The sequence below is a fragment of the Ipomoea nil genome, unplaced genomic scaffold (assembly GCF_001879475.1).
Source record: "Ipomoea nil cultivar Tokyo-kokei standard unplaced genomic scaffold, Asagao_1.1 scaffold0805, whole genome shotgun sequence".
Lineage (NCBI taxonomy): Eukaryota > Viridiplantae > Streptophyta > Magnoliopsida > Solanales > Convolvulaceae > Ipomoea > Ipomoea nil.
This window is the reverse complement of record NW_017617233.1, coordinates 3,135,975-3,162,491: the sequence shown is the minus strand read 5'-3', so window position 1 is coordinate 3,162,491 and position 26,517 is coordinate 3,135,975. Positions and strand designations below refer to the sequence as shown.

General features: G+C 31.4%; 2 protein-coding genes across 3 annotated transcripts; both read right to left on the bottom strand.

Moving 5' to 3' along the window:
* Nucleotides 1-88: 88 nt before the first annotated feature.
* On the bottom strand, nt 89-4,254 carry LOC109177880 (casein kinase II subunit alpha-2-like). The gene is made up of 10 exons (XM_019327355.1): nt 3,870-4,254; nt 2,998-3,127; nt 2,402-2,596; nt 2,122-2,279; nt 1,616-1,706; nt 1,084-1,149; nt 815-897; nt 615-678; nt 466-534; nt 89-328 (listed from the first exon to the last, which is right to left on the bottom strand). The coding sequence occupies exons 1-10, from the start codon at nt 3,953-3,955 to the stop codon at nt 269-271; spliced, it is 1,002 nt and encodes a 333-aa protein (XP_019182900.1). The 5' UTR covers nt 3,956-4,254; the 3' UTR covers nt 89-268.
* A 3,406-nt stretch (nt 4,255-7,660) lies between these two features.
* Nucleotides 7,661-11,523, bottom strand: LOC109177937 (ribonuclease III domain-containing protein RNC1, chloroplastic). Of its 2 annotated transcripts, XM_019327441.1 has the most exons (6): nt 10,557-11,523; nt 9,221-9,425; nt 8,871-9,071; nt 8,707-8,793; nt 8,081-8,408; nt 7,661-8,047 (listed from the first exon to the last, which is right to left on the bottom strand). In XM_019327441.1, the coding sequence occupies exons 1-5, from the start codon at nt 11,351-11,353 to the stop codon at nt 8,091-8,093; spliced, it is 1,608 nt and encodes a 535-aa protein (XP_019182986.1). In that variant the 5' UTR covers nt 11,354-11,523; the 3' UTR covers nt 7,661-8,047; nt 8,081-8,090. The 2 variants fall into 2 exon arrangements, with proteins under 2 accessions (XP_019182986.1, XP_019182984.1); XM_019327439.1 differs by having other exon boundaries at nt 7,661-8,408.
* Nucleotides 11,524-26,517: the final 14,994 nt, after the last annotated feature.

Below are 26,517 nucleotides of genomic sequence, written 5' to 3'. Positions count from 1 at the left end.
GATTTTAAAGTCTTTGGTATTGTGCAGCTAAACTTGGTTAATTTCATTAGGAAAATGAATCGGCTGGAAATGAAATACTACACAGCAATTGCAGGTGAAACACAACACGAGACAAATTTATTGAGTTCAAACATGGATACAGAATGTCTAAAATATACCTCTCCAATAGTACATGTCACTTCACATCACTTCAAAACCACCCAAATCTAGTTCATTCAATTGCAAATTTATATTATGATGATGCCGACGACCATGACGAAAGACCACATCACTGAACCCTCATCCTGCTATTCTCTGCGGCCCTCACTTGCAAGAAATATGGGTGGGCCTAAGATTGGGGAATGGATGTTACTTTATGGCAAAAAGACTTAACAGAAGGATATGGATATCAATGGAATAGAATCAAGGAAACAATGAAGAGAGGAAGAATCAGAAGATAATTTTAAGTATAGCAAACAGGCATACCATTGCTTCTCTTGCTGTAAGCCTATCCTGATGATCATAGCGAAGAAGCTTGTCGAGAAAATCTATGGCCTGCAAAGTGCACCTCAACATCAGTGAATCTGGATCCCGAGAAGGATCTATAGTAATTTAGATTTTAGAGATGACAATACCTCAGGTGACACTAAATGCTGATTATCAGAATTAATAAACTTGGACCACGGCTTTCTGCTGTGCCTGCAGGAAAGGAAAGGTGAGAAGTTAAAACATTTAAGATAAATTCTTTTTGAAATGCAAATAAAAGAAGCCAAATATCAGCATATAACATATCTCGTCATTTTGAAAAATACATTACAAGAAGAATAAAGCATACCTCCCAACCATAGCCTCAAGCTGAGGATCAAGCTCTAATCGATACTTGTGCAAATATGCATTCAACTCATCTGTCCCAAGTACCTAAAAACCAATAGTATTAAGAATCAGAGATCAAATCAAATAGAAAACCTTTTAATAAGCAGTCAAAATTAGCATGACCTTTCATGACTTCACTTTCACATCAACTCCAATTTTAATTTTCTACCGATAGTCTATGGTATTTCAATTGTATTTCAATTTGATATATTGAAAACTATTTCATGATACCTTGGCAATCTTGACAAGCTGATCTTGATTATCATGTCCATAAAAGAAAGGTTCCTTGCGGAAAATCTACATAAAATAACAGTAAAGAATAGCCATGAAGTAAGACATAAAGTTAAAAAATCAAATTTAAAATTGTGTATTGCAGATTGGCAATGATGGTAAAGCACATTTTATATTTATATCCTTGAATCAAAATAAAGCGAGCGCATGCACACATACTCAAACAGATAACATAAAATCATGGGAAAATGACACACTTAATCCCTCAATTGTAACTACTTTAATTATTTGAAGTGTAGATTTAAGTTATTATCAAAGTGGTAGATTTGATCCCTCCCTAAATGACTAAATCCGCCACCAATATGCCACGTATAAAGTAGCTGATTTGGACTCCAAGGGAGAAAATCCGCCACTTTGGTAATAAGTCTGAAGCACCGCAAATAATTGAGGGACTAAATCTACACAATGGTCATAAGTCATAACTAAGGGATTAAAAGTGTCATTTTCCCTAAAATCATTAATTGATTCTTACCATTCCTGCAAACATGCAGCCAAGGCTCCACATATCCAAAGAATAGTCATAGTCTTGCAAGTCAACAAGAAGTTCAGGACCCTTAAAGTATCTGCATAACAACAAGAGTTTAAAATATTCAAAATTGTTTCAATATGCTAAATAGCTTAAACATTTTTAGAGCATGTGAAAGGCACATCACATCACTAATGACAAGTTAACCTTTAAATATTTTTTAACTACTTGGACACTTTTGTAAGTCCATGCTATTACATTTAATCTTAACTAGTACAAGCAGTCCCTGTCTAACTAGAAGTAAGTTATGCCCTATATCTAGCAGATCAAACTGGTAATACTAAATACATCCTATTGTTATTGAACTATGGAGTTGGATCAACAAATTTCAGCACCCTTCTATAATACTGTAATATTCTAATGTAGTAAGGCTCACTTTTAAGGGATTGTCAGAGTATGAATTCATAGAGTTACAAGATCAGGAAGTAAAGACTTAAAAGATTAGTTCTTACCTTGAAGCCACACGAACATTATATTCCTTCCCTGGGTGATAAAATTCAGCAAGACCCCAATCTATCAATCGAAGTTTCCGCAACTCATGGTCTATCATAACATTATGAGGTTTGACATCTCTATGCATTATTCCTTGTGAATGACAATAGTCTAGGGCCTGCAATTTCATCAAAGAAATTTCAAATGGTTTTTTCCTTCAATAGGTATCTTCTAAATAAAGGAATGGACACTAACTAATCTAACATTAGTGATCATCTAGCAATTGGAGTTTCCTTTTACCTTGAGAAGCTCATATATGTAGTACCGTATGTCATAATCTGTTAATGTGGGGTATAAAACCTTGAAATCTGTACTGTTTACATACTCAAATATCAAGCTTGGAGTTTTTGAGTGCTGATCTCTGACAATGTCAAGGAGTTTGACAATATTTGGTCCTCCACAGAGGTTCTGCAATATTTTGATCTCTCTCTTAATCTGGCATAGGAGTACAAAAACAGGAAATGTGTCAATAAGTTACAGTCACATTTTTATGTGAAAATGGAAAGGAGTAGGATAAAGTGGAAAAGATCAAATCGTTTCATCAGTGAAGAGATAAGTATTGAGAGTATCAAACATAAAAGACCAATTGTGAAAACATTTTTATTTCTGCAGGTATTTAGGAGTGATTTTTTTTCTTCTTTAGAATTTAGATACAATTTAATACTCTATGAACCTGCCAGTATTAGTGAATCTCAACAGATACTAACGTGGAAAAACAAGCTGCATATAAATCAGAACTTCAATAGCAATATAAATAACCACATTATTCCTTAAATCCTTCTCTAACCAATCACAGATTCACAGTAAAACATTGTTCCAATGTGAAGATATCCTACCTTCTTCTTCTTAACAGGCTTCAAAATCTTAATTATGCACCTCTCATTGCTATTGACATTTATACCCTCAAACACTTCACTGTATTTTCCTCTTCCGACTTTCCGAACAACTTCATAGTCATCCTGGTCACTGAAACAATAATGCAAGGAATGTTAAGAAGCATAATACACACAACATGCAAACTCCGTGTGTGTATAAGACAGATTTAACATTTTTGTTATAAAAGGTGGCGTTAAGTAAAACAATCCTTATGAGAACCATATTCTTTGTCTCCCACAGAAAACAAGCTAACTATATGATCCCTGAAGGAATGAGTATGGAACTGAGTACAAAATGATAAAGACTATCCAAATTTCTCTTGATTGTGTATATAATACATGAAGGCAAGCCAAAGTATGTCGAACTTCTATAGTAGTCAAAGTTATCACATAGTTCCAGTTAAGACAAGGAAGCCACTAGAAGGATGTAAATTACAAACAGGTCTTAACTTCGAATAGTTGCAGATGCCAGATGAAGCTTTAGCCTAACTGGAAAGAATCAATTGTTCTTTACCTGGGAAGACTCAGACACTAATATACCACAGATGATATGCATAGATGAGAAAATCAAATTGGAAGAAATATACAATCAAAAAGGAAATGAACATAAAGAAGGCTAAAAATTCAAAGCAATATAATGCGATTTTTTTGCATTACTTCAAAAGTGTCTTCTCCTGGCCATTTTATCAGCAAATACAACCCCTAAAACTCATAACCAGATAGAAAAGTCCCCCGTTACTGCTTCATCTCACTTAATTCAGATCAGAAATCGCCAAACTACATTCCAAACAATAACACGGAAATGAAATTAGGGTTTAAGCGACGGAACTCACCCCCACTGAACAGTGAGCGATTCGTAATCCCAATACTCCCTAGGGCGAACCACATTGATGTCTGCATAAACTCGAGATCTGGACATGGCTTTGGAGCGAATCCAATCCCCGTCCCGGAGAAGCAAAAGAAGGCGATTGGACTACTTGCGGCTGAGAACGGCGGCAGTTTGGAAGTTGAGCATCGATCACCACCAGCAGCTTAGTTAACACCGCCCGGTGGTCACAAGAGCGATATCAACGAAGCAGAAGGTGAGCGGATCGAATTTGTGTTCGTTTTGGGAAGAGAGTGACAGTAGAAATGGATCTTGATTCTTGAGGAATAAAAAGCACAATCATATTTGGGTTGGATTGGGTCGGTGGCAAGCTGACCTGTGTCCCAGTTGCAATTTTTACTTTAAATACAATTATTATTATTATTATTTTAAATTTGAATTATTATAAATATTTACTTTATCCAAAATTAGGCTCGAAGCTGAAAATATTCAAATTCACAAGAGTATAATGAGCAAAGAGTTTGTTAGATTTTTGTTACTATTAAACCTATGGCATGTTTTGGGAATGTAAAATATCGGGAGATATTTTGTATTTTATTCTTTTTATTTTAGTCTTTATTTATTGAAAAGAAAAGAGGTAGTTTAGTTATACCCGATATAGACTTATAGGTTATGATTGTACACTGAAGTCCTCCAGAGTCTTTATTTATCTTGGCTCTCTTTTGGACATGTGTTTAGGACCACATAAATTGTCCTAATTCTCTACGAGTCAATCTATTGATAATGCTCAAGGACAATAATAAGGTGACTGATAACATCTGGATATTTGAGCTAAACCATGTATTATAACCGCAACACTAATATATGGCAATAAAGTTTTTTTTTTTTCTGTAGCGTAAAATTATGTGTATTCTCCCATATTATTATTCTAAATATATTTCAATAAATACTATATTTTACATAATTTTTAAAAAAGTTGTATTGTTAGTTTCAAAAGTTTAATATAATTCTTCTTCTTCTTTACTTTATTTTTTTCCTATTTTATGTGTTTAGTTCTATTAATGAGACTTGCCTCAAGTTGTTTAATTTTGTAGTATTTAGTTCAGTGTTAATAAATAAAATTAATATGTTTTGAAATTATATCAACAATACAATTAAATCTAAGAAGTTAAATTTACAAATTATTAAAAAAAATGATAAATCAATTAAACCAAAAAGGGAAAAAAAAAAAAAAGTAATTTGATCAGTGAGTATTAAATATGATGGCTAAATTGAAACATAGGAAAAATATTTTTTTTATTTGGTTAAACGTCTTTATTTCTTCCTTTTAACACATCATCCTCTATATTTGGGAGTCACGTATTTTATTTAATATTAAAAAAATAAAACATACATATTTGACCCTTTAATTATTTTTTCAGTTGTAGATATGATCTTATACTTCTTGATCAAATAAATCTTCTTTGTGAACCAATATTACGAGAAATATTTTGATAATCTCACATAACACTTTTTTATTTGTTCTCCTTCATTACAGTTTGACCAATAATAGAGCAACAATTTTTTCTTTTTACCATTTGATTGTAACTGATAATTATTTGTGCTACGAGTAGAAGGATTATATCTACAATTGAGGACTAAGGAGATGATCAAGGGACCATATGTGTTCACATTATAATTAAAGAGTTCATTTATAATTGAAGGAATAAATTTAAATATATAAAATAATTAAGGGCCTAAATGTGTAGTTTTCTTAAAAATTATAAGATTATATCTATAATGGAAATTATTATGCATGCGGGGTTTGATACTGTGATTTTTCCTTAAGGAAAGTCACAGAGGTGTCAACTAAACACAAAGTGTTTGGCCATTGAAATTAATCTTGTTTGTGCTAAATAAAATTGTAACAATTATTATATCAGGAATCATGATCTACGATAGGTATGGTGAATTCGATATGAACATAAATTCTGTACATTATGAAGTCAAATTATATGTATTGTATTAGGGTCCACAATGCATTGTGAATCATGGTCCACGATATAAATTGCTGGACCGCAATGGGTAGATATTTTATAAGGGCATTAAAGTGACTTTAGATAGAGTGTAACTTTCATTCTGTGGGCCAAGTTGGGTATCTGATTATTTTATAGTGGTGCATTAAAGAATCTTACAAAATTGACCCTACTCACTGGATACTTGCTGCTCTCTTTTTCTGGAAATAATATTTTTAATTTTTGGAAATAATAATTTGTTAGGACAGACAATTGCCACCCCAAAGATTATTTAAGATATAAAGTTTGGGCGGTCCAAATATAACACACGTCACCAAGTAATTTGTACACTTCTCCATAAATATATATTTCTAATTTGTTTATTTATTTGTATGAGAAAAAAAATTTGTAACAATTACTCGAGAGAGCGTACATTAAGTAAATGAAATTTAATTGTTGTGTAATAATTTACAACCACAAAAAGAAAGAATAAATTATACTAAAAAATATCTATGTGACGAACTCGACCGAGAGTTTGTTGTCTAGAATCGAACTTATGACTTTCTAATTTTTTTTTTTTTTTTGAAATCTCTAATTTACTTTCTTAAACGGACGATAGCAAATATAACAATCACAAATTATATCAAGATGGACCATGAAACATATTTATTTTTAACATATTGCAAATTTATTTTTAGCCTGTTGTAACTTTATTTTTAATAAGTTTATTATATTTTGATACATGTTCATTTTAATGCATTATAAGTCAAAATGAACATGTTACGACATATTAAAATAAACTTGTATTATGATCCACTAAACTTTGGTCAACAATATAAGCATTGTATAACAATGGGGATTGTTAACCCCTTCATGGAAAATGCACTCAATTAGGGGAGCAATTGACAATGAAAACGATTAATTATTGAACACTAGATTAGGAATGCTATTTTGATTTGTAAATAAACGATTAATTCATAACTTCTTTACACCTTTGAACACATTCTCCAGGAAAATTATGGTGTGGACACGGTTCCAAAACTGTTCATAATTATGAATATATAATTCAAAAATTATGAATATATAGATTTATAATTATAAACATATTGTTCAGTAATTATGAACATAGAACCGTGTCCAACTTATAAGATTGACACGATTCCACAGCATAACAATTGCATTCTCCACTACTCTGCTCCTTCCTTAACCCAATGAAAATCTCTCTTGGACTGCAAATTATGCTGTGCAACCGTGTGCACCATGAAGTTATGGATATATAGTTATGAAATTATGAATATATCTTACTGTTTGAATACAAAAGGAAACCGCCTAACGCCGTTAACTGATTCGAACGGAATTTTTTTATTTTTCAAATGAAACGGCATCGGTTGCGTTTTTTTATTTTTCAAATGAAACGGCATCGTTTTGCAACCGTGTGCACGGTTGCACAACATAATGATTGCTCTTGGACCCCTTGGGCCTAGCCCCCCAAAAGCTAAACTATAATATAGTTACAAACATTAAGTATATTAAATTTAATAAGAAATACCATTTTTATAAGATAAAATAGAGTATTTCACTTTTTATTCACCGACTGTAATGATATTTATTACTTATAGTGTTCAGTTTTGTTTGTTTTTGTTTTTTTAGTTTGAATATTAATCTTTCTCAAACATTTCACTTTTAGTCTTTTCTTTTTCTTCACATAATGCATAGTGAAGTTTGATAAAATGATCACAAGGTGGAGATATTTTTAACATTTGAAACAAAAAGTTTTTAAAGTAAAATAACTAAAACTAAAACATTTTTTTCTCACAAGCACAAAGTAATCACATGTCATAAATAGAAATAATACAAGATCAAAAGTAGAATAAACCCTAAAATAAAATATGTCACACCAGTTATCATCATTCTTTGGAACTTCTCCTCAATTCTGGCCATGGCTTCTCTCTGTCACTAGAACCCCCACTTTGCCCTAAAACCTGGCTTTTCTCTCTCTCTCTAAGATTTTATAGTTTGAATCCATGAGAATCAGAATCTCATCTTATACAACTCAAGTACATTTGATGTACATCTTAACATGGGAATTGGGGGAAAACTGTACATTCCTCTCATCTGCAATCTCAATCTCTCACTACAAACAATTTCGAACCTCTTCTACTTTTCTTGTCAATCTGACGATGAATCTTCAGACTAGGGTAGAACACCGTGCTGCTATGTCTCAAACCGAGGCCTTAAACTGCCTTCGGTTGGGTTTGCTCAAAGTCGAAAACCTCAAACATGAGGCGTCGGACATCTGGTTTCCCATATACGGCATATGACACACCGTGAATGGCTTGTTGAACCGAAGTCGTGGCTGGATTTCTCAACCTCCGGTTGTGCTCGTATGCATCCTGGACTTCCTCGCTGTATATGATAAACCGGTGGAGAAACTTTTCCCGCAAGTACTTCCCACAGAACTTGTTCATCAAGATACGACGATGTCTCTCCATCAACCATCTTCCGGGTGCATCCAGATGCTTCATAAGCAACCTCTCCGCCATTATAAGATCCTACAATATGAGAAGAACGTAGTCAAACTGTTGAGTTTGTCTTATATAGGGATTAAGAATATGAGTTTGTCTCATACTAGGAATAAGAGTGAAACAGGTAGACCCATTGTACATGGACACAAACATTATGCTACAAAGATAGTACATATATCTTGAAAAATATTTGATTTATTTTTATTTTTTACACTGGAATGAAACTAATTGAAGCATGTGCTCCATCTCAACTAAAAGCCTAAGCTGATAGTTGGATTGCACATTAATGGTTATATGCTCAAGATAACTAAAACAGAATTAGTACCTGGATTTTCTGACCGAGATATTCTAATCGCTCATAACAAAACCGTGGATGTTCAAACTTGTACTTTGAGGGGTGCATGAAAGCAAGCTGCGTTTTGTATTCGATATAGGTAAGTCGAGGGGCTCATAAAAAGGCGAAAGCTTATAAGGACCAAAACGAAATACCTGCAAACCGAGTCCAAGTTCTATGTTTCTGGCATCGGTGATCTCACGAATTCTATCTGTCATTGTCAATGGATAACCGAGTGTTTTCATGACTTGAGGTCTAGTATCGTAATCCCATATATTTCCACGGAACCGATGCATGCCCGGTGGAACACATGCCCGGAATAGCCTAGGATGCGAAAAAAGAGCATCTTCTGGAGGCTGTTAAACATGAATGAAAATATTCATTTCCAGAACACAAATCAAATCTTCTATTCAATAATAAAATCGAGCTCTCTTTTTCAAATTTTAAATGTCCAATCAATAAATATAAAAAGGGCAAAGCAAAAAGAAAGAAAAAGCGAGCTTGCCTTGTATGTAGCAACATCTTGCCAGCTTAGCTTGTTGCCTTCAAATTCTACAGATACATAGTCTACATCCTCTAGTTGTCTCCTGAGTCTGGGTTGGCAGTCTTCAGCCTCGGGATCCATTCCAAATACTTCGAAGAGAACTCGATAAACTTCAGGCATGCCAAAGCACAAATAGATTGCTCCGAACAAAGCCCAGAATACAGATCTGTCATGATGCCATCGAAGCAAAGTTAACTCTATTCAAAACTGGCTACCATGTGATACCAAAAGGCAATCCACAATTAAGGACATGTGTTATACAAAGATGTCATGTTAGAGGATGCATAAAGGTTTGCCTATTAGCTTAGGCACATAGGAAATCCCTGCTTTTCTAACAATTCCGAGTTAACTTGAACTAGGACAAACAATGTACTAAACACAACAAAAGGTTGTCTTTCGAGACATTTTTTTTTCAGGAGACGCAATATTATTTGGGATGACTGGCTAAGAAATGAATGAACTAGTGATCCTTCATCAAAGATCTACCAAATACAGAGTGAAAAACTGCCAACAGTCCCTTCAACTGCCACCCTTCCCCTACCATGCCCTTTTTCAGAATGTTACATATACGGGGCAACTCCAACCAAGCTGGTTATACTATTGACTTGGTAACCACAAGGTTACAAGTTCAACTATAGGGCCAAGTTGGTCAGACTAGTAACCAATGTTGCAGAAGGCGCTAGGCGCTAGCCGGGCGCCTAGCACCTAGGCGTCTCCTAGGCGGTCGAGTAATTCGAGTATCTCTACTTTTCCCACTCAGGACTGTTAGTTGTTAGATTATTATAATCCCACAAACTACTCAACTACATATGTTAGATGGTTAGTTAACTACATGACTAGAGGAATATAGAAGAGAAGCTACCGAGATCGGCCGTCGACTCACCCTAGTTGGGCGCCAACTAGGCAGAGTTAGGCGTCCAACTCGGCGCTTAGGGCGCCTAGTCGGCCTACCGGCTAGCAAACTAAAAGCTGCCTAGAGCTGAATCGCCTCGGCCTAGGGGCACCTAGTGCCTAGTGCAGGCGGCCGATTTTTACAACACTGCTCACCACAATGTTACAAGTTTGAGTCTCGAGCGGCCTATTGAACTCTTTGGTTTGAGCTAGTCAGAAGGGCGAGTTTACCCGTGCAAACTCTCGAGTAGTGGCGGTAGGTTTCCTCGTGTCACTCAAAATGCTATATATACAACAGGGTATACATCCCAAATTAAAAGAGGTAAAAGACTATTTTTATGCATAAAAGGACATGTTCATTCAAAAAACCCAAATGAGAAAGAAAAACAAGGCTAGGCTAACTCACTTGCAGGGAGGTTCTCGCTCTGATCGTTTCAATTTATCCATATCATCAGAAGGAAAAATCAAATTTTGCAAACTGGCAGCTTTGATCCACTTGGGGAGAAACCTCTTCCCAATCAAAGCATACACTCTCTCCCTCATCGGCCCAGGCGATTCCCTGGGATACCTCTGCAAGAAGAACTCGCATAAGGCCAATTCAACCACATATTCTCCCAAGAACCCTAGCCTCGAGTGCCCCGACCTCACATGCCTCGCATTATTCTTCTCAATAAATGGGTGCTGAAAGGCTAAATACAACAGCGTATCAAACTGCTTAGCCGGGTTATCGTCCCCGAAGTTATCCGACGGCTCCAGCGGGTACCCAAGAGCCTGCTTCGCCTCCACCAAATAGTCCCCAATCCAAGCTTTATCATAATTATTGAGCTTCGAAGGGGGCAGGCAAGAGCTCAATAAAGGGAACGACTTTAACGACAACTGCGGGCTATTAAGAAACCTTTCCGCTAGCCTCGCGTCATCTAGCGGAGGCTTGAGTATAAACCGTCTCGGCGGCGCCTTCTTCTTGGGGGAAGTTGCCTTTCTGCGCTGCGCGAGCTCTTTCAGGAGCCTCTGTGGGCTGTTCTCCGGGAGTTCTTTGGGCTCCACCGCTACGGCTAAAATTCGGAACTTTGGAGAAATGGGTGCCGGAATTCTGGAAATCTTGAGGTGGGTTTGGAGAGGGAAGGGTGATAATGAGGATGAAAAGCTGAGGTCTGATGGGTGATGGACATTCAAGTGCGGTTTGAAGCTTGAACAGAGCTCCATAGCCAGTGAAGTGTGATAGAATTGTGGATTGAGTTTCAGGTAACAGTGGGATGAAGTGACATAATAATAGTTTTCTGGATTGGATTTGAGTTATGGAGGTTTTTGCAGGGCTTTGATGGACTGATAGTAGCTGGAAATTGAGGTGCGGCTGAAGAGAGAAAAGAGATAAGAGATAGAAGAAATTATCAAAAAAAAAAAAAGAGAGATAGAAGAAATTTGTAAAAGATATTTCCCTTATATTTGGGCTGGAACAACTGGTATAGGCCCAATCCAATTTACAAGGCTCAATAATCCCCTACATATTAATCAAAATCCAGTCCAATCCCTCAACATTGGCAAATTTTGTCCTGGACCCGTGTCCACAATTCCCAAAACGACGTTGTTTTTCAAAAAAAACGCGTCATTTACTTAAAAAAAAAAAAAAAAAATCGCTCGTGTTTTGCCGTTAACGGTGTTATTTTTTTTGGATTATGAATGTACAGTTATGCCGTTATGAATGTACAGTTATGCAATTATGAAATTATGAACACAAAGCTCTAACATTATGAACTTACAATTATGAACATATAGTGATAAAATTATGACCATGGAGCTTTAAAATTGTGAATATAGAGCTTCGAAGATTATGAATGTACAGTTATGGAGTTATGAATGTACAGTTATAGAGTTATGAATCTACAGTTATGGAGTTATGAATCTACAGTTATGAGATTATGAATCTACAGTTATGGAATTATGAATGTACATTTATTGATCGAATTATGAACAAAGAGCTCTGACATTATGAACTTACAATTATGAACATATAGTGATAAAATTATGAACATAGAGCTCTAAAATTGTGAACATAGAGCTTCGAAAATTATGAATTTACAATTATGGAGTTATGAATGTACAGTTATGGAGTTATGAATGTACAGTTATGGAGTTATGAATGTACAGTTATAGAGTTATGAACGTACAGTTATGGAGTTATAAATGTACAGTTATTAACATATAGTAATAAAATTATGATCATATACTCCTATAACGAAGCGGTCTGAATTTTTTTTTAAAAAAAAAAAAAAAAAAAAAAAAAAAAGAGATAACAGTGCCCACGTTGGACACGAGTCCAACGCATAACGATTGCTCAACATTCCGTTGTGGTCTGTATTTATTTATATAAAACAAATATTCCATGTATCAATTCACAAATATTTTGGTATGCTAAATGTATTGTTGGGGATATGGTTGAAATGGGACTTAGCTTGAGTTGATCTGGTAGTTAGTTTAGCAACTATAAAATTTTTAAGTTTGACTCATCGTAGAAATTGTCTATTGGCGGTTTGAGTCGGGCAGTCGACTAACTCTTTGTCAACCTTTGCCAATTAGAGTCATAAGATGAGTTTCACCTAAAGTGCACCTATGGGCTTTCTCCTTAATCAAAAGATATGAGCCAAAGACGTCGGGGTCAAGCGGCATAACTGTAGCTCTCCCAAATGAGAAGTCACAGGACCAAAGTCTAGTGGGACATTGACTCTTTGTGTTTCAATAGGTTGAAAAATTATATATGGACATAAATTATATTATAACAGAGTCAATAGTACTCAAACAAGAAAAGGATATGGGCCCAAATGCAACCTCGGGCATGGACATGGTCCATGGATCAATTGGTGTGTTTGTGTGTGTGTATTTTTATTTATTATTATTATTATTATTATTATTATTATTATTATTATTATTATTATTATTATTATTATTATTATTATTCAGTCTAGAGGTTGTTTTCAGTGAGTAGTTATGAAATGTGTGGACCAAGCACAATGAGAAATGTGGAAGTTAGATGTAGGTTCTATTTGGCAAACCTAGCTGAAAAGCTATAAGCTAGGAGCTGAAAGCTGAAAAGGAGCTTAAAGCTGAAAAGCTATAAGCTCGGAGCTGAAAATTGAAGAGCTGTTAAGCTAGCTGTTATGATTGAAAGTGTTTGGTAAAATTAACTTTTTGATAAGCTGATAAATGTAAAAAGACTAAAAATGACATTTTCATAAAATTTAAATTAGTTGGTTTACATATTAAAATTTAATATTTTGTCTTTAAAAAAAATTAACATTTTGAAATAAAACTATTAGCATAATCATGATCTCGCATCTCATAATGAAGTAGCAATATTGTTGCAATAATAATAATAATAATAATAATAATAATAATAATAATAATATTTGAGGTGAAAGTTGCGGATTAAGGAGAAAGAGAAAAGGATTTTAATTGGGAAGAATAAATTATGTCATTTCTTTAAAATAATAAGGATAAAGATGGAAAAAAATTAGGAAGCTAGGAGTTTACTTTGGGAACGTTACCAAACAGAGCTTATAGCTTATTAGTAGTTTAAAATAAGCTATAAGTTCCTAAATAAGCTCTGCCAAACCGTAAAGTTAATTAAACAGGTTTTTTTTTTTTTTTTTTTTTTTTTTTTTTTTTTTTTTTAAATAGAGATAACAATGTGAGTTAGGTCTACATGAGTCCGTCAAGTTATACATGACTAATGTATTATATCGTTGCATGTCTGGTATAATGACATATTTTGCACTCAGGTCGAGACAATATAATCAAGGGATCAAAACTAAAATTAAGCAAGGGAGGTAGCTAGATATCTTGAATCGAAGCTTCTTAATGAGAGTGACATGCATGAAAGGCATGCAGACCGGGTCTACTAGTGTGTCAAAGAAGCACTAAGATAGGAAGAAAAGAGCTCTCAACTAATTAAACATCACAACAAATATGAAATATCCCTTTGTCCCTAACTTATAATGTGATGATTCGAGCACTCAAGCATGGATTTTATGCAATATAATTGAGAGAATACAACATCATGTGTAACTATATACTTTAAAGGCAATATTATGGGGTTGATTGATATATGCATTCCACTACATATTTTGAGGACCCAAAAAATCAAAAACAAAAAACAAAATATAGTTGAGTTGAGTTGAGTTGACGAAGAATTTTTATTAAACTAGAGATTTTTATTCTTTTCTTGTGCTGATCATTTGAGATACTTTAACTTGTGATTATGGTCAAGCATATTCAAAAAGAGGAAACTCTTTTTTTTTTTTTTAAATAAAAATTTAGGTGATCCCAACTTCACCGGATTAATCCTAAGCTCATAGGACTTTACCGTTTCTATAAATATAAATTGCGAGCCTCACAAATGCACAATCAACTCACCGATAAAGAGGAATATGAGCATATAAATAATTATGGTCTCAAACTTCTTTTTCCTCCTAGAGGCATTTTAGAATTTAGATAGGGTTTTTTGCATGTTGCATTAGTGTTCTTTAATTGGGCATTTGGGCTAGGTTTATTTAGTTGCTTTTTCTTTCGTCCTCGCTAATATATATGTTAAAAACAAGATTTAATTTAATGTTCATTTACAACATATTCCTAGTTTCGCTCAAATATAATAAATATTTGATTACTTTCACCCGTGCGAAACAACAAACAGAATAAAATCCCAAATTCTCTAGTGCGAATCAAATGAGCGGTAGGTCTTGCAAGCTCATTAAGCGAAATATCAAATTTAGTTCTCTTAAAAATGAAGAAAATTTTCTCCGATGGAATTTTGACGGAAAAGTGGCCGGAATGATCATTTTTGCCCAAAAAAACAATAGTCGTGGACTAAAATTTAAAAAGTTTGAAAGTCGTGGATCAATTCTGATAGCATCACTATAGTCGTGAGATCAAAAGTTTAAAAAACTCGGATAGATGACCAAAAATAGTCATAAACACAATAATACTAGGACCAAATGTGGATGTTCTGATAAAAAAGAACTAAAAGTGGATTGTCACATATAAATCTAGGACAAAAATTGAAATTAACTCAAAAAAAAAAAGTATAATTTTATTTAAACACACTAACTATGAAAAGAAATGCAATTATAAATGCAACTCTCAGCTACCCATAAATCACAAGATTTTTCGTCTTTAGGATAGTATATGCAACTATGCGTCTATGCAAGCATCACTTTCATTTATTAAAATACCTCAAAGGGTTTGCTTTGCTAGCCGTCTCAAGGTACATGATTTAATTTTATTGTGAATATTAATGTATAATTCAAGTATTTAGATTAACAAATTAAAACACATCTCGCAATCTATTTTATCCACTCGTCTCCAAAACGGGACACTATAAGAACGGTAAATGTCATTAAATTTTTGTTCAAACTAAAAATACCTAAGCATAATGCCCACACATATGACTTGTATATATAGAAATGTTGAAATATGTTCAAACCTCACATTAGACATTTAATACATTTTAGGGTTGGGGTTTAGCCTTTTGGAAAGAAATGTTGAAATATATATATTTGGCATTTATGAAACTTCAAATCAAACCTTATTAGCTGGCCAACAAATAAAAATCTAGCTCTTCGGAGAGCCGTTCATCAGTCACCCAGCTACCAATGACCAACAACTTAATTAATTAAATTAGGCACGAACATGGATTTTTTATTTATTTATTTTTTTTAATTTCCTTTGGCAAGATAGCAGTTTTAGTCCATTAATTATATTATACTTAAATTATAGACTAAGTCCATGAATTATTATTATTATTATTATTATTATTATTATTATTATTATTATTATTATTATTATTATTATATACAAATTTTTTCCTTTAATTATGTTGAAAGTGGCAGTTTCAATTCATTATTTATAATTTTTGTTAATATTAAGATTTTATTTTGAATTTTCAAATTATGAAAAAATAGATTGGTCATTTTGTAAAATTTTTCCAAATTTTCTCCACGAATCTTCATATATATATATATATATATATATATATATATATATATATATATATATAGATTAGCGCTCAAATGCGGCAGTGGCTTTAGGTGCGGCGGTGCGGCTATATCAGCATCGTCCATTTTGCTTAATCTAACGGCAGCGGCTAATTTCTGAAGATTTAAAGATTTAAGCGCGTCCTGATAAGTGGGGGTGTTATGGTAATTGTAGTGGTCATTTATATCGGCCGCTTCTCAGAATACACCAATAGTGTTAACAAAAGACACCAATAGTGTTAGGAAAAAGCACCACAATGAAATGCACAAATACACCAAAAAACACACAACACACTCAAAAAATACACCATATAACTCACCACCCCAATGGTGTATTTCTGAACACTGTGTGGTTCTTTTATTCATACCTAATGGTGTGTTCTGGTGATGCATATCTAATTTGTGACATGTTTTTTTGGTGTGCATTTTCTAACATGGATGGTGTATATTTGTATAACTATTAGTGCACCCGCACTGACCGCATGGGAAGGCGCGGGCGCACCTAAACTTGGCACCAACACGAATCCTCAAATACACCACAGTAAGGTTAATAATGCACCAATAACGAACATAAAACACACAACACTATGATTTGATCTATTCAGGTGCCCAATGACGACTTTAACCTTGCAGTTCGCGTAGTGTGAGAACGTGCGCGAAAATATCGGAAAAACCTAGATGAATGTGATTCGTTGAATTTATCTAATCTAATGGCCTACATTTAACCGCACCGCCGCACCTAAGCGCACTGCCGCACTTGAACCTTCCTCTATATATATATATATATATATATATATATATACACACACACTACTCTTATAATGTTTCAAGTTTAATTTGATTTTGCATGAGAGTTGTCTCTATTGGTCTTATTTGTTTAAACCGATCAATTATTGACAACCTAAGTTAATTTGTCTTCTTATAATCCTTTGTTAACTAAGATGATAAGACACCTTCAAATAGCGACCGCAAACTTCTAAATCAATGAACCAAACAATTCAACGTAACATAACTCTTTAAATAGAGTAGTTTTCCCAATGTCTATTCTTTCATTTATAATGATTGAATTTAAAGCTTTATATTACTTGAAAGAAAATTCGAGATATCATTTCAATCATATTACATGTAGCTGCTTTCAAAAAAAAATATTGCATGTAGCTGAATTGGTCTTAGGGAAGTATTTAGTGAAAGCTAAGAAGCATTACAATAAAATTAATAAGTCAGATTTATTATTTAATTCCTAATTAATTTAGCTGTTGAACATAAAACTATCAAATATAAATGAATGCGAAATTTAACTATCAATTTATAATTTTAGTTAAAACAAAAGCACAAAGTACATCATTCAATTTGGTATAACAATCCATGTGTTGCTTAGAGTCTATCACAAGACACATGAAGGTCGGAACACATATACTAGTGAATATAATGTATAGTTAATGTTTCGGAGCATAGTTTAACTGGTCAATCAATCTGAAATAAGTCTATAAATTTTGCTTTACTAGCAGTAATAGGATCTAAGGGTCGCATCATACCAAGGATTAAAAAAAGAGGTGCATTTGGAGACCTATAGGCACATCCCGTGATTTCAAAGACAAAATATTAAGGCCTCTTAAGAGCATCTCCAATAAGCATATATTTTGAGGAGTTTTTGGAGGTGTAACTAGGAAATAGAAGACGGAAAGAGAAAAATGGAGAAAAAAAAAAAAACAAAATCTGAAAAACAAAATTTGAAAAGAAAAGAAAAGTGTCAGATTAATGCGCCCGGCTATGCGCACCAGGGTGCTTCTTTTCTTTTTCGGTAGCCCCCATTTTTCTTGCAAAATTCAAGGATCTCCTTCAATAACCCACAACATTTTTTTTTTCTTATTTTTCTTTCCCCTATCTAAGCTTTAAACCCTACAAAAGCCTTCCAAAATTTTCTATTGAGATGTCCTTAAGTTTAGATTCAACATAGTCAACTTAGAAAATGGTTATTATTTATCAAATACATAAATAACTAGTACAAGTGGGACTACCTTATCTAGCTTTGCATTCAGTGCCATTTGAAAGAGATAATATGGTAGTGGCCAGTGGGACGAAATTGATAACGTGTAGAAAATGGTAGAGAGTTTATAAAAAGACTAGCATTTTGTATGCCTGGCGAAAATTTATACTCAATATTAAAATATTAATAAATATAAATAATTAAAAATTATAGTTTAAGTTATATATACGCAAATAATATATGTATTATATACACACAACATATGATTTACCATTCATAAAAATTTAATTAAATTATAATCAATGATTAAATTAATTATATAATGAATTTAATTATGAAATGATAATTAAATAATAGGAAAAAGATATCAAGACTATGTGGTCTAATGGTACTTGGATTGGACTTCTATTTGGAATGTTGTGAGTTTAAGCCTCAGTGGAGGCGTTATTGGTTCTTTGTGTTTCATGGTAATAATGATGGAGTCATCAATGTTATAATAATTAAATAGTAATCGAGTTACAACAATGTAAGGGTAGTTTTGTTTAACAATAATATAATAGAGACAATTTTGTCCAATAAAATTAAAGTGTATAATATTTAAAGTAAAATGCATACTTTTATTAGCATATAAAAAATGGACATAGGTCAATGATATAACTTGTTGGAGACTTATTATAATGTTTTTAGAGTAGATATATAGTATAATCTTTTCTTATAATTATGAAGCTATGATAATGGCTAACATAAATGGTTAAACGTAACTCTGATCCACTCATTAATTGTGATAACGACATCATTTATTTAATAGTTGGGGTTTTTTTTTTTCATCAAAAAAAAAAATAATAAAAAATAATAAAAAATAAAAACCCTACCCTCCCTGTGCGCAAGAGCTTACAAGTAATACATTTTAAACATCTTAAAAAGTTGAAATATATTTGTACTAGTCCAAATTAATATATTTTCTCAATGAGACAAATGCTCCTACAATTCTACAAATTAAAGTCTTTTCGAGTTTCATTTTCGTAACTATACTATTTTGAGAATTAAATTCGCATTTCTCCTTTATCTATTTTAAGTGAGCTCTGGCAATCATACAAAAAAATCAATGTAAATACAAATAAATAGAATAGAAAAATAATTGGTATATGATTTTAATCTATAATTAGAAATGGATGCTAATATATATATATATATATATATATATATATATATATATATATATATATATATCACGATAAAAGTGTCATTTTTCAACCCAAAATAGTAATTAATTTTGTCCAAAATTTGTTCTATATGTAGATATTGCCATCAGCGTGCATAACAGTATACTTAATTAGCTTGTCTATATTGTTGCCTTTGAGGGGAAGAAAGGAATAATATTTCTTTGATTGCATGATATTATATTACATATCTCTTTTTACTGTTTGGTTCTATGTGAGTAATGGAATGACATTTTCAGGAATAGATCAATTTCATTGTTTGACACACACACACATATCAATATGGATAGTAATTTTGGCCCTGTTTGGTAAAATAGTCAGTCTGTAGACTAATTTTGACTTATTTGACCACTATTAGTTATTTGACTTGGTTAAAAAATCAATATAAGTGTTTGTTTAATTAGCTTTTTATAACTCCAAAATGCTAAAATTTAAAAAGTTGCTCAAATCAACTTTTTCAATTAGCTTTTTGAGAAAATAAATTATACCAAACAGCTAATAGTTAATTTACCAAATAATTTTCTACAATCAGTTAATGTTAGTAACTAGTTATACCATCTAATTAACACAATCAGCTAACACCCATTTACCAAACAGAGCCTATATCTTTTGAATATAATGTGTATTGCATTTTGATTCATTAATTCAACAAAACATTATACAATTTCAATTCTAAAATTTATTCATTTTATGAACCAAACATGAAATTTCTATTTTATTATTTGCCTATTTCAATTCATTACCAATGGAATATGATTCTTTATTCTCTCAAACTTTGTTTCATGAACCAAATATGTTGTTAATTATTTAACAATAATTTAATATAAAAAAAAGACTATTAAAATTGAGTACGTACTCCCTCAATTTCATTTTATGTGCTTTGATTTGGTAACAAGGTTTGACTAGAGTTATTTACAATTTAAATTGTTTAATATTACTCCATACTATATAAAATTTATATATTAATTAAAAACAATATTAAACAAATTATTAAATTATTTTTTTAAAAAATAATAAAATACTAACGAAAATAAGCAAAGAAATAGAGAATTAATTAGTTTGACCAATGAATAATAAATAAGTGAGGGAGTAATTTATAATGAGATTGATTAGTTAAATTATGATAATCAATAAATTTAAAACTAAAGATTTAAGTGGCATATGGTGGTTCACAAAATGAAAGGAAGAAATAGAAGTATGATTTAAAAAAGAATGGAATCAGAGCATAGGGAATATAACTAAGATTATATTGTTCCCAAAAAGTTGAAACCCTAACCCCAAAACACAAAGGCTAGACATTTGCTTATTGCACACAAAGAACCCCCTCACTTTGAGAGATTGCTCCAATACTGTCACTGGTGAGACTCGATTCCAGGTCATTGTTTTCAAACTTCACCCCTGTGACCAACTAAGTTGCCTATGTGGGATAACTAAGATTATATTGAAGAAGGAATAGACCTATTCCATAAAATGATACGGTATTATATTTTCTAATTTATTCCACGAACTAAATGTCACTTATTTTTTTTTATTATTTTATTATTTTATTTGAAAATAACTAAATGTCACTTATATGTTATGAATTAATCAAATAGAAAAAATATTAACGTGGTATAGCGAAGATATATAGTCGTTTTTCTTTGTAAGGAATAGTTTGCTTGAGAATAATTTAGATGCTATTAAGGAAGCTAATTAAATTAAGATATGAAATAAAGCAATGAGCAGTGCCCGTTGAGAGATGAATTGTTGTTTGTAATACCAATTTAGGGGCTTTATTCCATTTTGTTGTGAAGCATTTCCATGGAGATAGAGGACCAATTTGCTTTCGTCACAAACCAAAATACATTCACTTGTGACAAAAACATTTCACCTAACACTCAAGTGATGAATGATGATGACGACGATATATGGAAAAGTTAATTAAATAATTAGCGGCATAAATGTGGCTCAGCTCTTTCAAATGGGAGGTCACATGTTCGAATCTTAATGAGAGTGTTGACTCTTTGTACTTTAGATTGAGAAAATATGTATGAACAAATATTTGATATTATATTGTAACAGTCCGTACTTATCAATCTATACTACTAGTTTTTTACGCGCATTGCGCGATTGGGATAATGCCCAATGTTTTTTTTTTTTTTTAAATAAGTACTTTAAAGTATATTAAGGCAAGATTATATTGAAATTGTTCATGCATAAATAATTGAAGGTTGAATTTGCATATTTAAATAGGTAATTCTTCTCCCAAAGGTTGAGTCCCCAACCCCAAGGGACCCCAAACTCCGACCCGACAGAGCATGGTGGGAAGTTGTAAATCACGGTGACTCAATGGTTCAGCAGACAGGGCCAAATACTGGTACGCACAAGGAATCTGCCAACTTTGGACATAATTCACGCATTGCCGCCGCCGAGGTTCAAACCTTGGTCTCTTCTCCCAAATACTACCCACTAAACCACTGAGCTAAGCCCGTGCAGGTTAAATAGGTAATTCTAAGTTTACAAATGCAAGATAATATAGTCAATATTGATTATAATTGTCAATAAAATAATTGTATAGGTATGATTGAAACCAAATACGAGACATAAAGGAGAACAAATAAAAATTAGGGCATAAAATATGAAATATATACTAATATTGTTTGAGGAGATTCCGACATTAGGATTTGTGGTTAAGTTCTATTAAGACTTTAATATTAGAATTAGATTAATGGTGTAGTTATAATTTAATATTAGACTTTAATATTAGAATTAGACTAACGGTGAATTAACAGAAAAGTTAAATGGATAATCATATAATTAAGGATAAATTAGAAAATCTTAAAAGAAAAAAAATTAAAACCTGAACAATATGAACCATTCATTTGATTTAATAATTTGACGGTCATTTTTTCTACCCAATGTTAATAATTAAATAAATTCGCTGGTCAAATCCGCTTGTATAATCCGCTAACTGTTGATTGTCAAACAAGGACATTGCGAGGTAGTTCTCACTTGTTGTGTGATTTGAATACTCTCTTTGTCACAAAATCTCTCAAGTAGTTAATATGATTGGCTTTATTAATTATATTTTTTTAATTTTTTCATGGTATTAATAAATTACTTGGTAAATAAATATATAGCATTATTTTATGTTATAACTTTGATATTTAATTAGAAAAATAGTGCACAAAAAAGATAATAGATAATGTAGTGAATATAATCAATTGATGAATTTGAATGTAAAAATTTTTACATTTGAGAAAAATAAAGACAATATAACTAATGAAAATATTTCTTTTAATTAATTTATTGATAATTAATAATTTGTTTTTCACTGAATAAAGACATTGTAAGGACAATGTAGCGAATATAATCAATTAATAAATTTGAATATAAAGAATTTTTATATTGAAGAAAAATAAAGACAATATAACTAATAAAATTATTTATCTTATTTAATTTATAGATAATGAATAAATTCTTTTTTTTTTTGAATAAAGACATTGTGAACACATAATTCTAAATTAAAGAAATGCATATGTATTATTTTTTGTTGTAAGTACTAAATTATTATTTATATAATTTAATAAGAGTAAAATATAGTACTAATTATGCCAACTTTGATTGGGATGAAGTTCGAACCTATGACCTTTTTTTTTTTATTGAAATCAATGAGTAAGTTAACGGTAAACTAACGGCAATTCTTAAAATTTTAACGGAATTAGTAACGGTGTGTGGGTATTTTAGGAAATTTTAGTGTAAAATTTAAATCTGATCAATCTTTTAATCAATCTGAGCCATTCATTTGATTAAAATCTGTGACCGCCATTTTTTCTACCCATTATAGGCCTAACTCTCTTGGGCTCTTATTAGTATAGTAGATATATAAAAACAAAATCCTGAAATTGTAACTTCCCGCCCAATTCCTAAAAAATCTCTCATCCTAATAAAATATATTGATTTCTACTTTCACATTCGTACAATGATTCTGCGTTAAAATTCTATTCGAATACTATAAAATAGTGTAATACAATCTATACTATATATAAAAACAAAATCCTGAAATTTTAACTTCCGGCCCAATTCCTAAAAAATCTCTCTTCCTAATAAAATATATTGATTTCTACATTCCCATTCGCACAATAATTCTGCGTTAAAATTCTATTCTAATATTATAAAATAGTGTAATAAAATCTATACTATATATAAAAAGAAAATCCTAAAATTGTAACTTCCCATCCAATTCCTAAAAAATCTCTCATCCTAATAAAATATATTGATTTCTACTTTCCCATTGGTACAATGATTCTGCGTTAAAATTCTATTCGAATACTATAAAATAGTGTAATTCAATCTATCTATACTATATATAAAAACAAAATCCTAAAATTTTAACTTCTCGCCCAATTACTAAAAAATCTCTCTTCCTAATAAAATATATTGATTTCTACATTCCCATTCGTACAATAATTTTGCGTTAAAATTCTATTCTAATATTATAAAATAGTGTAATACAATCTATACTATATATAAAATCAAAATCCTAAAATTTTAACTTCTAGCCCAATTCCTAAAAAATCTCTCATCCTAATAAAATATATTGATTTCTACTTTCCCATTCGTACAATAATTTTGCGTTAAAATTCTATTCTAATATTAAAAAATAGTGTAATACAATCTATACTATATATAAAAACAAAATCCTAAAATTTTATGCCCAATTACTAAAAAAATCTCTTTTTCTAATAAAATATATTGATTTCTACTTTCCCATTCGTACAATAATTCTGCGTTATAAAAAAGTGTAATACAATCTATACTATATATAAAATCAAATCCTGAAATTTTAACTTCTCGCCCAATTCCTAAAAAATCTCTCATCCTAATAAAATATATTGATTTCTACTTTCCCATTCGTACAATAATTCTGCATTAAAATTCTATTCTAATATTATAAAATAGTGTAATACAATCTATACTATATATAAAAACAAAATCCTAAAATTTTAACTTCTCGCCCAATTACTAAAAAATCTCTCTTCCTAATAAAATATATTGATTTCTACTTTGCCATTCCTACAATAATTCTGCGTTATAAAAAAGTGTAATACAATCTATACTATATATAAAATCAAAATCCTAAAATTTTAACTTCCCGCCCAATTCTTAAAAAATCTCTCATCCTAATAAAATATATTGATTTCTACTTTCCCATTCGTACAATAATTCTGCGTTAAAATTCTATTCTAATATTAAAAAATAGTGTAATACAATCTATACTATATATAAAAACAAAATCCTAAAATTTTAACTTCTCGCCCAATTACTAAAAATCTCTCTTCCTAATAAAATATATTGATTTCTACTTTCCCATTCGTACAATAATTCTGCGTTATAAAAAAGTGTAATACAATCTATACTATATATAAAATCAAAATCCTGAAATTTTAACTTCCCGCCCAATTCCTAAAAAATCTCTCATCCTAATAAAATATATTGATTTCTACTTTCTCATTCGTACAATAATTCTGCATTAAAATTCTATTCTAATATTATAAAATAGTGTAATACAATCTATACTATATATAAAAACAAAATCCTAAAATTTTAACTTCTCGCCCAGTTACTAAAAAATCTCTCTTTCTAATAAAATATATTGATTTCTACTTTCCCATTCGTACAATAATTCTGCGTTAAAATTCTATTTTAATATTATAAAATAGTGTAATACACCCTATACTATATATAAAATCAAAATCCTAAAATTTTAACTTCCCGCCCAATTCCTACAAAATCTCTCATCCTAATAAAATATATTGATTTCTACTTTTCCATTCGTACAATAATTCTGCGTTAAAATTCTATTCTAATATTAAAAAATAGTGTAATACAATCTATACTATATATAAAAACAAAATCCTAAAATTTTAACTTCTCGCAACAATTACTAAAAAATCTCTCTTCCTAATAAAATATATTGATTTCTACTTTTCCATTCGTACAATAATTCTGCGTTATAAAATAGTGTAATAAAATCTATAATATATATAAAATCAAAATCCTGAAATTTTAACTTGCCGCCCAATTCCTAAAAAATCTCTCATCCTAATAAAATATATTGATTTCTATTTTCCCATTCGTACAATAATTCTGCGTTAAAATTCTATTCTAATATTAAAAAATAGTGTAATACAATCTATACTATATATAAAAAACAAAATTCTGAAATTTTAACTTTACGCCCAATTCCTAAAAAATCTCTCATCCTAATAAAATATATTAATTTCTAATTTCCCATTCGTACAATAATTCTGCGTTAAAATTCTATTCTAATATTATAAAATAGTGTAATACAATCTATACTATATATAAAAACAAAATACTGAAATTTTAACTTTCCGCCCAATTCCTAAAAAATCTCTCATCCTAATAAAATATATTGATTTCTACTTTCCCATTCGTACAATAATTCTGCGTTAAAATTCTATTCTAATATTATAAAATAGTGTAATACAATCTATACTATATATAAAAACAAAATCCTGAAATTTTAACTTCCCGCCCAATTCCTAAAAAGTCTCTCTTTCTAATAAAATATATTGATTTCTACAATAATTCTGGGTTAAAATTTTATTGTAATATTATAAACTTGTGTAATACTATTCCTATTCTAATCTATATCTATTTTATATATCAGTGTTGCAAAAATCGTGTCGCTGGCCGTGGCGAGTTCGGTTAACCAAAGTTTTTTTTCCTTTAACCGTTAACCGAACCGAAGTTTGCTCTACCGAATTCACCGAACCGAAATTTTTTTCGGTTAATCGGTCGGTTAACCGAACTTTTTAAAGCTAAAATTTAAAATTCTAAAATAACACCTAAAATAATAAATCTAATTAAAATAAAGAGAAAATTGTAAAAAATGCCCCTATATAATATGCCAATTATCAATACCACCCCTGAATTATGAGTGGTGTAAATGTTGCCCATCTATTATCAAAATGGTGCACATATAGCCCCTCTCGTAACGGACTTGTGGTTCCATACTGCTGTCCATTGCTGGTACTTCGAATCGAGTGAGAGAAAAAACAACTAAATTGCATATTTACTCCGATTTAACGGTGTCGTACATTAACAGGGAACCACATGTCCGTTACGGGA